At 57.6% G+C, this 10,723-nt stretch overlaps 3 protein-coding genes across 7 annotated transcripts in view; 1 reads left to right on the top strand and 2 right to left on the bottom strand.

The window, feature by feature from the left end:
• Positions 1-4,365, top strand: part of Pgap3 (post-GPI attachment to proteins 3) — a 15,098-nt gene extending 10,733 nt beyond the window's left edge. The window contains exons 4-8 of one of the 4 annotated variants that reach the window (XM_008845314.3): positions 1,263-1,325; positions 1,870-1,931; positions 2,219-2,355; positions 2,547-2,751; positions 2,884-4,365. In XM_008845314.3, coding sequence (XP_008843536.1) covers positions 1,263-1,325; positions 1,870-1,931; positions 2,219-2,355; positions 2,547-2,751; positions 2,884-2,947 — 531 coding nt within the window. In that variant the 3' untranslated portion in view covers positions 2,948-4,365. The remainder of the gene's footprint in view (positions 1-1,262; positions 1,326-1,869; positions 1,932-2,218; positions 2,356-2,546; positions 2,752-2,883) is intronic. The other 3 variants (XM_008845315.3, XM_008845316.3, XM_008845317.3) reach the window with 3 other exon arrangements.
• A 565-nt stretch (positions 4,366-4,930) lies between these two features.
• On the bottom strand, positions 4,931-7,290 carry Pnmt (phenylethanolamine N-methyltransferase). The gene is made up of 3 exons (XM_008845312.2): positions 6,365-7,290; positions 5,572-5,779; positions 4,931-5,467 (listed from the first exon to the last, which is right to left on the bottom strand). The coding sequence occupies exons 1-3, from the start codon at positions 6,564-6,566 to the stop codon at positions 5,020-5,022; spliced, it is 858 nt and encodes a 285-aa protein (XP_008843534.1). The 5' UTR covers positions 6,567-7,290; the 3' UTR covers positions 4,931-5,019.
• Positions 7,291-8,218: 928 nt separating this feature from the next.
• On the bottom strand, positions 8,219-10,702 carry Tcap (titin-cap). 2 transcript variants are annotated; one of them, XM_029569450.1, is made up of 3 exons: positions 9,796-10,702; positions 9,267-9,484; positions 8,219-9,060 (listed from the first exon to the last, which is right to left on the bottom strand). In XM_029569450.1, exons 2-3 carry the CDS (start codon positions 9,374-9,376, stop codon positions 8,667-8,669), a joined length of 504 nt encoding a protein of 167 aa, XP_029425310.1. In that variant the 5' UTR covers positions 9,377-9,484; positions 9,796-10,702; the 3' UTR covers positions 8,219-8,666. The 2 variants fall into 2 exon arrangements, with proteins under 2 accessions (XP_029425310.1, XP_008843533.1); XM_008845311.3 differs by lacking the exon at positions 9,796-10,702 and having other exon boundaries at positions 9,267-9,789.
• Between the last annotated feature and the right edge of the window lie 21 nt (positions 10,703-10,723).

Genomic DNA, 10,723 nt, shown 5'->3' with positions numbered 1-10,723 from the left:
GGGGGAAGGGGGTAGAAGAACCCCACCAAAAAACATTCCTCAGGGCCTTCTTCAAGGATGCAGAGGCGAGGCTTCGGGGGGGGGGGGCATCAGGCAGGGGGTGGCTCTGAGTGGCAAGCACCTTCTATGGGGCTAGCCAGCAGAAGAACCAGGCTCAGCGAGGGGTAGAGAGGGTACTCCCAGAGCCCACAGCAGAAGTGTCTCCTGCCTACCCAGCTTGCCCTGCCTTGCCTCCACGCTGCCCCCTCTTCCCCCCAGCTCCTGGCCTGCCCAGGAACTCCGCCATGTCTGGCCTTCCTGCCACTGGACTGATTCTACAGACTGGCTTCATGGCCTGCTTCCTGTGTCCCTGCCTGGCCAGTTGTCCTGGTACTTAAACAGGCAACTCTGGCAGGCCTGTCCCCCCTGCATATCCCTCCCCACCTCCAGGGTATGGCAGGCCCTGCTCCTTCTTTGATTAGCTGCCTCTGGTTTCCCAGCCTCCCATTTCTGTCTCCACCCCAGCCCGCCCTTCTCTGAGTTACTTGGGCCTCAGCTGTGGACACAGCAGGCCCTGAAGAAAGTTCCAGGACCAATTCCACAAAAGGAATGGTGTATTTACAAGATTCTCACTCTCTACACTTCAGTTCCAGGAAGATGGCCTCCAGCATTCCCCCAGCCACAGCTTCTTCAGTCCAGCCCCTGCTCCTCCCAGAACTCCAGAGCAGCCACTGGCCCAGCGGGTTTGGCTGGCCCATCCAGAAGGAAACTGGGCTAGGTTGGCCCCAGTCCTCCTCAGAGTTTGGGTCCCAGTGGGATCTGCTTGATCTCCCTCTCTGGTTTGCTGCTCCCCCGACACACCCCAAGCTGGCTCAAGCTCCTCCACCCCACCCACTTCTTCCCACCCCCAGAGGCTGAGGTCACTAGCTCCACTGGGCTGGGATGGAGCTATCATCACCTGGCAGTGGAGGAGGAGGCTGGGCCCTGGGGGCTGTTGTTTTAGAGATTGGGTAACCCAGGAACTTAACTGCCAGGACTGGTTCCCCAGCCAGGCCTGAACCTGTGGAAGCTGCAGCCCCTTTGGCCTGGGGTTGGGTGGGGGGCTGGGTGGCAATTTAGGGTGGTGGGAAGCTCCCCTGAGGGAACTGGACTGGATAGGGGTGAGTGCTTTGTTTGTTCAGAGGGCTTCTGGGATACAGACCGAGCCCCACAAGCCAGGGGTATGTGTCCTCTAGGGTCTCCCCTACCTTGAACAGTATGCTAACTGACCCGTCCTTCCTCAGGTATCCCTCAATGCTTGGTTCTGGTCCACAGTCTTCCACACCAGGGACACTGACCTCACAGAGGTGAGCTCCTCCTAGCCCCCTGCATGGGACAGTCCCTGAGGAGCCCAGGAGGGGGCAGAGCGGGCTCCACAGAGGGAAGGCAGCTCTGCTGAGGGACTGGCATCTTTGTAGAACTGTGTCTCTGCTGGGCATCCCAAACTTGGCATGCACAGTCTCACCTGCATCTTTCCAGGAGGGTTTTAGTATTGGCTTTCTGACCCTTAAGGCCACTGAGCCTAGAAAAGCTGAAGGCATTTGCTCAGAGTCATCCAGCTAGTGCAGTCAGGACTGGAGTCCATGCCTGTCACACCCCAGATGACATTTTGAATTTCGTGGTGGTGCCACCCCCCTGAAGTCATGAGCATCTCACTGCTGAGCAGTTCTAAAACATTATGTAATGCAGGCACTGTGAACCAGCAGAAGGAGTACAAGGCAAAGCCCCACCCACTGCAAGCCCAGACCCTGTCCCCTTGATGCCCCATCCCCAGTGGTTCCTCTGTGGGCCCTGCCCCCTGCCGTGCCCTGCTCCCCTCACCTGGCCCTCATGGGCTCTCCCCATCCTTAGAAGATGGACTACTTCTGTGCCTCTGCTGTCATCCTGCATTCTATTTACCTGTGCTGTGTCAGGTGAGCCTATGGGACTGGGGGCAGAGAAGGTGCTGCTGGGGCCTTCTTCCTTAGCTTCCTCATACTCCTGCAAGGCTGCCCTGCATGGGGACACCAGGGGTAGAGGGACCTGGCTTCTCCAGGAGCCAGTAACAGGAGCCTTGGTCCCTGGGAAACAGCTGACTTGGGACAGGGAAAAAGACAGTGGTGTCAGCAAGCCCTCACATATGTTGGGGAGCAAATGGTTCAGGGCACACTGATGTGGGTACAGCCAGCCACCATCTGAGCTGCTCTGGGTGACTGGACAGGACCGTGGGACTGCAGCACCCAGCTGTGGCCAGTGCCTTCCGGGCCCTCCTGCTACTGCTGCTGACTGCACACATCTCTTACCTGAGCCTCATCCACTTCGATTATGGCTACAACATGATGGCCAATGTGGCTATAGGTGAGGCCCTTTGCCAAACTATGGGTGGGCTTAGGGACAGGTTCTGGGGGGAGGTTCTGGAGAGACCCTTGGGAGCTGTGGGAAGCTGAGATGGAAGGCTGAGAGGAGAGTCAGGGGAAATGTCAGGAAGGCAGCTGGGGATGAAGGCAGCTGGGTCCAGCAAATGAGCCTGTTCCGTCCACGGCACCCAGGTCTGGTGAATCTGGCATGGTGGCTGGCCTGGTGCCTGCGAAACCACCGGCACCTGCCTCACACACGAAAGTGCATGTTGGTGGTCCTACTGCTGCAGGGACTGTCCCTGCTGGAGCTACTGGACTTTCCACCCCTTTTCTGGGTCCTGGACGCCCATGCCATCTGGCACATCAGCACTATTCCTGTCTATGTCCTCTTTTTCAGGTTGGTGCCACCCCCCCAGCTCCCTTTACCTGTGCTCACCTAACCCTCCCACTTGCCTGCTCTCACCCACCTGCCTGGGGAGGTTCTCAGAACTGAGTGCCTGCCTCAGTGGGCTCCTCTCTCAATCCACAGATTTCTGGAAGATGACAGCTTGTACCTACTGAAGGAATCAGAAGCCAAGTTCAAACTGGACTGAAGACCTGGGAGCAGATTTGCCCCCTCCTGCTGCTCCTTCCTTCTCCCCCTTGAGATGATTTATTTTCTCATTTTAGCTTCTTGAACTTGAACATGAGGTGTGTGGACCTGGAATCCTGTAGCCACCTGCCCCTTGCTGGTCCTCACAGGACATGGAGCCTGTCCTGGGAGTGGTTTCCTGACATCTGGGACAGGGAGCAGGCAACTCTCCTGTTTCAGGGGCTAAACTGGGCTGAGACCAAGTTCTGAGGTCTATAGAAAGGAGTGGTACCTCTGTCCCCCTCCATGCTCCCTCCCCACATCATTCACTCCTACCTGTAGGAGGCCAAATACCATCATCCCTTTAGGGTACTTTGTCTTTTTCTCTTGCCCCACCCTCCTCCAGGGCACCACTAGGTGGCACTGGATGCCTGTTCTCCAGCTGCTGGGTTCCTCCTATATCTGAGGGGCCAAGATGCTAGAATGGGACTGGGGAGGAGTTTCTACCCTGCTTCCTGCACCAGCCATGCTTGCCTTTGGTTTCCAGAACCCCAGAGGGCCCAGGACTAGAACCTTGGGCTGCTGTTCTGGTTGGTAGTGAATCCATCAGCACCCAGAGGGATATGGGCCAGGCCAAAGACAGAGGTGACCAGTCAGTCAGTGAGCATGGGTTTAATGGGGATGGACATAAGGGTGGGCCTCAGTCTATAGTGTAGAGAATGGGTATGTGTTCAAGGGGCAGGTAGGTGAGGGTGATTTGGGAAAAGTATGTGTGTGATGAGTGTGAATGGCCATGTGGTGGGAAGCTGGACAGGATGGGGATCAAGTCACAGTCAGCAGTCATTTGAGTATAAAGTCTGCCCAAGACCCCAAGTTCAGCCAGCTACCAGCATGCACACATGATCTGATAGGCTCTAGGGTACTGGTTGTGTGTGTCTATCTAGTGCCCCTTTGCACCCCACTCCAAACTTCAGGACCCCCACATGCCTCGAGAGAACCTTCTAGAACTAGTCCCTGGAGGGCAGAGGAAGGAAAGAAGGGGTCCCCTCTTGCCTCCCTGTCTCTTTACCTTGCTATGGTGGGCCTCTCCAGTTCCATGCTCTAGCCCCTTGCCACAGCCTCGTCCTTGGGGATATTGGGCAGTGAAGGAAGAGGATGTGGAGCTTATGTCTGAGTATGGTTTCTGCCCCCACTCTCAGAGGTACCCATTGTTCCAGGGTAATCCCAGGGCAAGCAGGGGCCATATAGCCTACATCCATTGGGAAGAGAGTCTACAGCTGGTTTCTGTCCCTATCCCTCAGTCCCTCTTTGTGGGGCGGCAACCTGTGCCAGGCTTCTAGCTCAGGAACTTGGGCAGCCTATTAGGGTTTTTTTGATACTAAATAATTTTAAGGTGAGAGGCATTAGGGAACATGCTTAATAAACCAATTCTCAGCCTCACTCACTCTGGTTCTGCTCCTCTGTGTGCATAAGGTAGGCTGAGGGAATGGTGGCATCACTTGCCAGAGGCAGTGGATACAGGCAAATTTCTACCCAGGCACATGCTGATAAAGGTGGCAGAGAGCAGGCATGGAGCTAGGCAGAGCTCAAGGCCAGCCTGGGGAGGGTGTTGGTGCCTGCTCCTTCCTCTTGCCTCCCGGGCCTGTGTTTATGTCTGGACCTCAACACCTCCCTACCATCCACTTCAGTCTCCTGGCCCTCCAGCTTTGGCTCTTGTTATTCAAGCTCCCTGAGCTTAGCCTGGAGACAGGCTGACAGGACCTGCTACTGAGGCAAGGCTGGGTGGCAGCTGGAAATACACAAGTGCCTGGCATGCGGCAGGTGCTGCATGAGCCCTCCTGATGTTGGCCTCCCTGGGTTGGGGAAAAATGGATGGTACAGAAAGCAATGTTCGTGGAGGGTTCTGGGGAACAAAAGGAAAGCTAGGGTTGGTCCTTCCCATGCCTATGCAGTCAGAGGAGATCTCTGCCCTTCTTCTGGGAGAGTCACAGAGGGCACTGACATAGCAGTGAATGGTTGCTTTATTAGTTGCTGTTTCAGGTACTAGGGAGCTTGGGTGGAGGAGGGTCACAGGACACCTGGCACATGGGGCCCTTACACCTGCATCCCCGCCTTCTTCTGGGCCCAGGCAAAGAAGATGCCTTTGACATCATCTACACCTGTTTGGAGGTGGGCAGGCATGATGTAGGTGCGAAGGTCTCGGACCTCATAACCACCAAGTACCAGGGCCTCCCTCACCTCCTCCTCAGACACTGGCACCACGGCCAGCCTGGCCTCCCCTGCCAGATACCATGACTCCTCCAGGGCCCCAATGAGGAGAAGGTGTCCCCCAGGCCTCAGCAATGTGGTAATGTGATGCAGCGCCCGCTGGAAGCTGGCCAGATCTGGGCTCACAGCCTCCAAGCAGAAGGCAGACACCAGGGCATCAGCAGGCAGGGGTGCCAGGCTTGAAGCGCCCAGGGGCTGGGGCTGGTGCACATCGATGGGCAGGACTCGCTTCACCCTTGCTCGCAGCTGGCGTTCCTTCTCCTGCCAGGACTCACTGTGGGGGAGCACAAGGCAGGGCTCAGGACTGCCCCATCAGCCCTCTGTTGCCCTCCACCACCCACTCACCACTCCACAGGAATGCCCCTGCCCATCTCTCACCCTTTGCCCTCAATGAGGCAGGCATGCTGGCTGTACACACTCCAGTCAAAAGCTCCTGGTTCCTCATGCAGCCAGAGTCCCAGCTCCTGACGGTTGACCTCCAGGAAGTCTGTCATAGTAATGTCCTCAAAGTGGGCACAGGCGCTGAGCAGCTGGTATATGGTAGGGCCGGAGCCAATGTCAATGAGGGCCTGTCCAGACACCTCACCTGGGGGAGCAGAGGAAGCAAGTTCCAGGTGGCCCTGTGTAGGCCAACCCTCCCTCCCTTGCCTCACCTGCCCTCTCCCCAGCTCTTCCTTCTCTCTGGTAAGTATCTGCCCTGGCTCCATCCTGAGCCACTTACCTTAGAAAGATAGCTTGGCTCCTCTGACTCAGGTTCCAGCCCTAGAAAACTCACTCTAGTGAGGATTAAGTGAGGAGATCCAGAGTTGCCTGGCATTTCCCTCTGTGCTCCCCAACCTCTGTGTCCCTCTTCTCTCTGCACCTGCCTTGTCTCTGCCTCTCTTTGCATCTCCCCACCTGTCCCTCAGTCCCTAGCATCATCCTCTCCTCTCTCCTCAAGTTTGTCTCTGTTGCCTGACTAATTCCTGGGCTCAAGCCATCCTCCTGCTTCCCTTCCCCAGTAGGCTTCAACCCTGCGCCGTTGAGCCTAGCTAACTCTCTCGCCTTTCTGTTCCTGCTAGCTGTCTGCTTCTTGGTTCCCATCTAGGGTGCATGCTTGCTTCTCTCTTGTGTGCCCCTAGCATTTCCTGATGACTTCTGGGCCCTCATGTGCCTAGATCCCACTGCTCACCTGTGGCGAAGGTTTGAGCCATGCAGCGCAGCTTCCAAGGCCCGACGCCATCAGAGCTGCTCAGGTCTCCGCGAGGAGGCGCATAGTTGTTGCGGAGGTAGGCACGGGGCTCGAAGCGCTGGTAAGCCGAGGCAACCGCCGCTCGGCCGGAGTCCGAGTAGGGGACCGTGCCCGAAGCGTGGCTCGGGTCTGTGCCGCTCATGCTACTGTTGGGGCCTCCTGTCCCCCGCTTGCCTCGCCATCCCTTTATCTACCGCTGGACCCGCGCCCCATCCCTCCGTTGCGGGGGCGGCGGCTGAGCGATGTGGCGCCCGGGGCCACGGCGTCTCCACCACCCAATCCATCTCGGTTAGTGTCAGAGCAGCAGACGCGCGGAGGATGAGGAACGCCCGCTGGAACATCAGCTCTCGCCCCACCCTACCTCCGCACTTGAAGCCCTCCGCTTCCCCCGCCAGTCCCAGTGCGGTCCCGCGCCCCCACCTCAACTCCAGAACCCCCGGCCTGTTTTCCCGCTCCTCTCCAGCCTCCCGCAGCCATCACCTTTTGCCCGGCATCCAATCCCTTCTCTTTCCCCGGGTTTGAATTAGCCTGTCACCACCCTCTCCCCCGACCTCGTCGAGCAGGGAGCACCCCAAATCCCCTCCCCTCTCGAGACACCCCTTAAACACCCCCTGCTGTTCACCCCGACTCCCGTTCTCCGCTGTCCCCCAGCGCTCCTCCCCTCCTCTAGAAAGGACAGTCCGTTCTGACCGGTCGGGGTGCCCCGGGGCCCCAGAGCAGGCGCCTCCGATGGCTTGCAGAGACAAGGGAGGTGCGCAGAGCTAATGCACTTAGCAAGCGGAACAGCGGGCATCCCCTGCGGGTCCTGTGAGCTGCTAATCTGGGGGCTGGTGGCCGAGGCAGGTTCGGGATGTTCCCAGCACTTCGGGGACACAGGACTCAGGTAAAGGCGGAGGGAGCGGAGCGCGCGCTTCATGCTTCATGGCCACTAGGGGGCACATCTTGCGTTTTTGGCATCGGCGGTACCCCGTCTCAGATGCCTCTCGCAGTCCACACTCATGTCCCTTTTGGGAGTTGGCCAGGTTTGGCTTGCAGGCTCTGCTTGGTGCTCTAGGTATCCAAGCACACAAGATGCCAGTCTTCTCTCTCATCTACTCTAAATAGAAAGCCACCGCTGCAAGCAGCGTCTTCCTGAAGAGGGGCTCCTCTGCGTGAGTCCTGTGCCTCTGCATTAGGTAGGACCCCAGCTTCTGCCAAGATAGTCCTGGCTGCCTTTGAGCCAGGCCTCTTCTGTGCCTCTTCCTTGTCCCAAGGGGAAAGTCTCCTTGTTGGGCCAGCCAGCCAAGTTGGAATTTGAGTCATTACAACAGCTGTAGGGGTCACAGACTAGGAACCTGACCCTGGCTTTCCCCACACACACCCCACTTAGGCCAGGGTGGGTGGAGCACCTGATTCTAGCCAAGGATTGATTCTGTCTGGTTCACAACTGAGAGGCCTTAGGGTCTTTGACCCCATCCACACCCCAAGGCACAGCCAAGAACAGCTCTGCTGCCAGCCCCCTCCATAGTCTCCACAAGATATCACTTAAACCAACCAATGCCAGCTGGCCTGCTAGGCACTACCCAGTGCCAGGAATTGGACATGGAAGCCAGGACTGGGCAATGGTACAGGAAGGGGAACTGGACAGTCACCCTGTTTACAGCTCTGCCCTACACCCCACCCCCAAGCATGAGGTGTACCCTCTAGCTGTGCCATGTTTAGCTCAGATGCAGAGTTGTTTCCATAAGTGTATGGGGGACACCAGTGGACACCCCCCCCACACACACAGTCACAAGGAAAGAAAGGAGCCTGGAACATGGTTGAGCATTTATTGTAGCGCTAACAGAGTGTGCTGGGGGCCTGCCCTGCCTCTGCCCTCTTCACATCCTCTTTCCTCATCTCCAAGTTTCCTACCCAGAGCATTCCAGATCCCCTCACTTCTACTCCTTTTTTGTAACTGAAACTTGAACCAGGTCACTGTTCCCAGGGGGCTCTTGCCCTCACCAGCATCTTTTGTCCCTTCTGAGGCTGAGGGTGCCCAGTTGGACTGGCCCCCAGCTCTCCACTTCCAGTGCCCACCTTTGCACCCCTCCCTTTGTGAATCCAGGAGACCCAGGCATCCTGGCCTCTGGCTCCCTTCTCCCATAGCCCCCAACTCTGGGAAAACTACAAAGCAGCCACAGCCAGCAGCTTTCCTCTGTGGTACTAGCCAGGAAGGGCCCAGCCCAGAGCAGGCATGGTGGAGCCTGAGTCACAGTCCTGCTCAGCCTCTCTGCGCTTCCTGAGACATGGATCTGGACAGGGTACGACGAAGGGTTCCAGGCTTGCTGACAGACACTACAGGGGGCAACTGCTTGGTGATCTCTGCCACATCCTGGCGCTCCACACACTGACCACCCAGGGCTGTCTCCAGGGCCAGAAGCTCCCGCAGGTGGATGGGGGTCTCCTCACGTTCCTCTTTGGCAGCCCCCACCTTGGCAGGGGTGAAGATAGGCAGCGGTAGCACCCGCTGATAGGGCAACTGGTACTCCTGCAACCCATGGCCAAGGATACCCAGGCGCATCACCAGCCAGGGCGAGCGCTGCACCACTGCCTGGCACTGCCCCTGTTGGTGGTAGGTCTCATGCCGCTGGGTATCTTCTTCGTGCAGGGAGCAGCTGGAAATGGAGAGGAGGGATGTGAGCCCCCTAGGGAGCCACTGCCCTGTGATACTGGGTTGAGTGGAAGCTCCCTGGGGCAGCCAGGTCTTGGGGGGCATAAGGGGTCCCCAGAAACTTTCAAGGGTGTGTGCTCTGACCTCATATGACTTGGAGAGGGTGCTTTGGGGGAGCAGAGGTAGAACTTCCAGCTGACCCATACTCACCCCTCTTCCGGCCGGGTGGACAGAGTCAGATCTTTCCACTCAGCCCAGAAGGCTTCCCGGCGCTCCTGGTTCTCCTCGGACACCTGGCAGCTCAGCTCTGAAGTGGCCATGATCAAGCCTTGCTCCCTCTGCTATGCCTGGCTCCTCCCCGGGCCCTTTAAATAGTCCCCTTCTTCCCCTTCTCCAGGGGCTATTTTTGGCCCCTCTGGTGTCAGATGCTAAAAGCAGAGCCAAGACTCACTGGTGGGGGGGGCACTTAAGTCCAGGGTGGGGGTTGGGATACCCAGACCCTGGCTGCCCCCAGATCAGCAGCCACTCTAATGCAAGCAAGATGCTCTAGTAGGATTTGGGGTCCTCAGAGCAGCACTTTCAGGTATCTGACACTCCCCAGACACCATCTCAGACCAAGCACATGCCCAGCCTCGTGCCACCTTGGCACTGCCCTCTGCCCCGCCTGTTCCCCCTTGCTCAGGAATGACAGCGGTTTGTCCGTAAACAGGAGACAGCAGGAACTGATGCTCCCCCTTACTCTGCTCCAGGGCTGCTGGCTCCTCTCCCCTTCCTGGGCTCAAGGGCACATCCCTTAGCTGGGCCCCTTGACCAGAAGGACCCATGTCCTCAGGTGGCTGCAAAGAAGACATAGTACCCAAAGTGACATACCAGCTGAGGGGAGGGGACATTAATGCCACACCTTCAGCCCTGGGGTACTCAGGAGACCTGGTGCTAGCCCCAAGCTGCCTGTAAGGTGTGGCGAGACCATGGGACAGTCCCTGCCCCTTTCTGGGTCTCACTTTCTCTCCTTTTCTGGCTACAGTAGGATGACCATAAAAGCTCTGAGACCTGCCAGCTCCGTGGTGTTACCTGGGAGGGGACTGACTCACAAGAAGCTGAGGAAAAAGACGTCATGAGGACATCCAGCACCCAAGTGAGCAACTCATGGCATGGTGAGGGGGCGGTATAAGAGCACTGCAGAGCGGATGAGCAGAGCCATTAGAGGAGGCTGAGGACTCCTAGAGGCAGCAGAGCACCCTGCTGCTGTCAGGTGCAGAAAGGCACATTACAGATTCCTGAGGTCTGCCCACTCTGCACCTTTCATTTCACAACGGTAGGACACTGGTTACATACACACTTTTTTTTTTTGGACAAAGTAGGAAATGAGGCTTAGAAAGGGTTTGTTCAGGGTGTCACACTTAGAACCAAGAAGGCTCCACTGGCTCTAAGCAAACTGGCTCCTTCAGAAGCCAGCATGGAGGGACAAAGGAAGGGAAGAGAGGTGGCAAGAAGGCTGGCCTGGGCTGGAAACCAGGCTCCAAACTGCCCCTGGTGTGAGGGTAGTGGGGTGGAGGAGCGAATGGCCTGGTAAGCCTAAGGTCTGGTCTGGGGTCTGAGGTGCCACAGGTACCTCAGTGGTCCTGAAGCCCAGGCTCTACCTCCAAAACCTCCAGCCCTAGGTGGGC

Source organism: Nannospalax galili, unplaced genomic scaffold, assembly GCF_000622305.1.
Source record: "Nannospalax galili isolate Female #2095 unplaced genomic scaffold, S.galili_v1.0 scaffold1382, whole genome shotgun sequence".
Taxonomy (NCBI): Eukaryota; Metazoa; Chordata; class Mammalia; order Rodentia; family Spalacidae; genus Nannospalax; species Nannospalax galili.
The sequence above is the reverse complement of the archived record's forward strand: the minus strand, read 5'-3'. Positions and strand labels throughout refer to the sequence as shown.

Coding starts and splice junctions, on each gene's coding strand:
- Pnmt (XM_008845312.2), bottom strand. CDS start 6,566: ATGAGCGGCACAGACCCGAGCCACGCTTCGGGCACGGTCCCCTACTCG. Junction 5,780..6,364: donor GGCTCAAACCTTCGCCACAG/GTGAGCAGTGGG, acceptor CTGCTCCCCCAG/GTGAGGTGTCTGGACAGGCC. Junction 5,468..5,571: donor TGCCTCATTGAGGGCAAAGG/GTGAGAGATGGG, acceptor GCTCCCCCACAG/TGAGTCCTGGCAGGAGAAGG.
- Tcap (XM_029569450.1), bottom strand. CDS start 9,376: ATGGCCACTTCAGAGCTGAGCTGCCAGGTGTCCGAGGAGAACCAGGAG. Junction 9,061..9,266: donor TCCACCCGGCCGGAAGAGGG/GTGAGTATGGGT, acceptor CTCCATTTCCAG/CTGCTCCCTGCACGAAGAAG.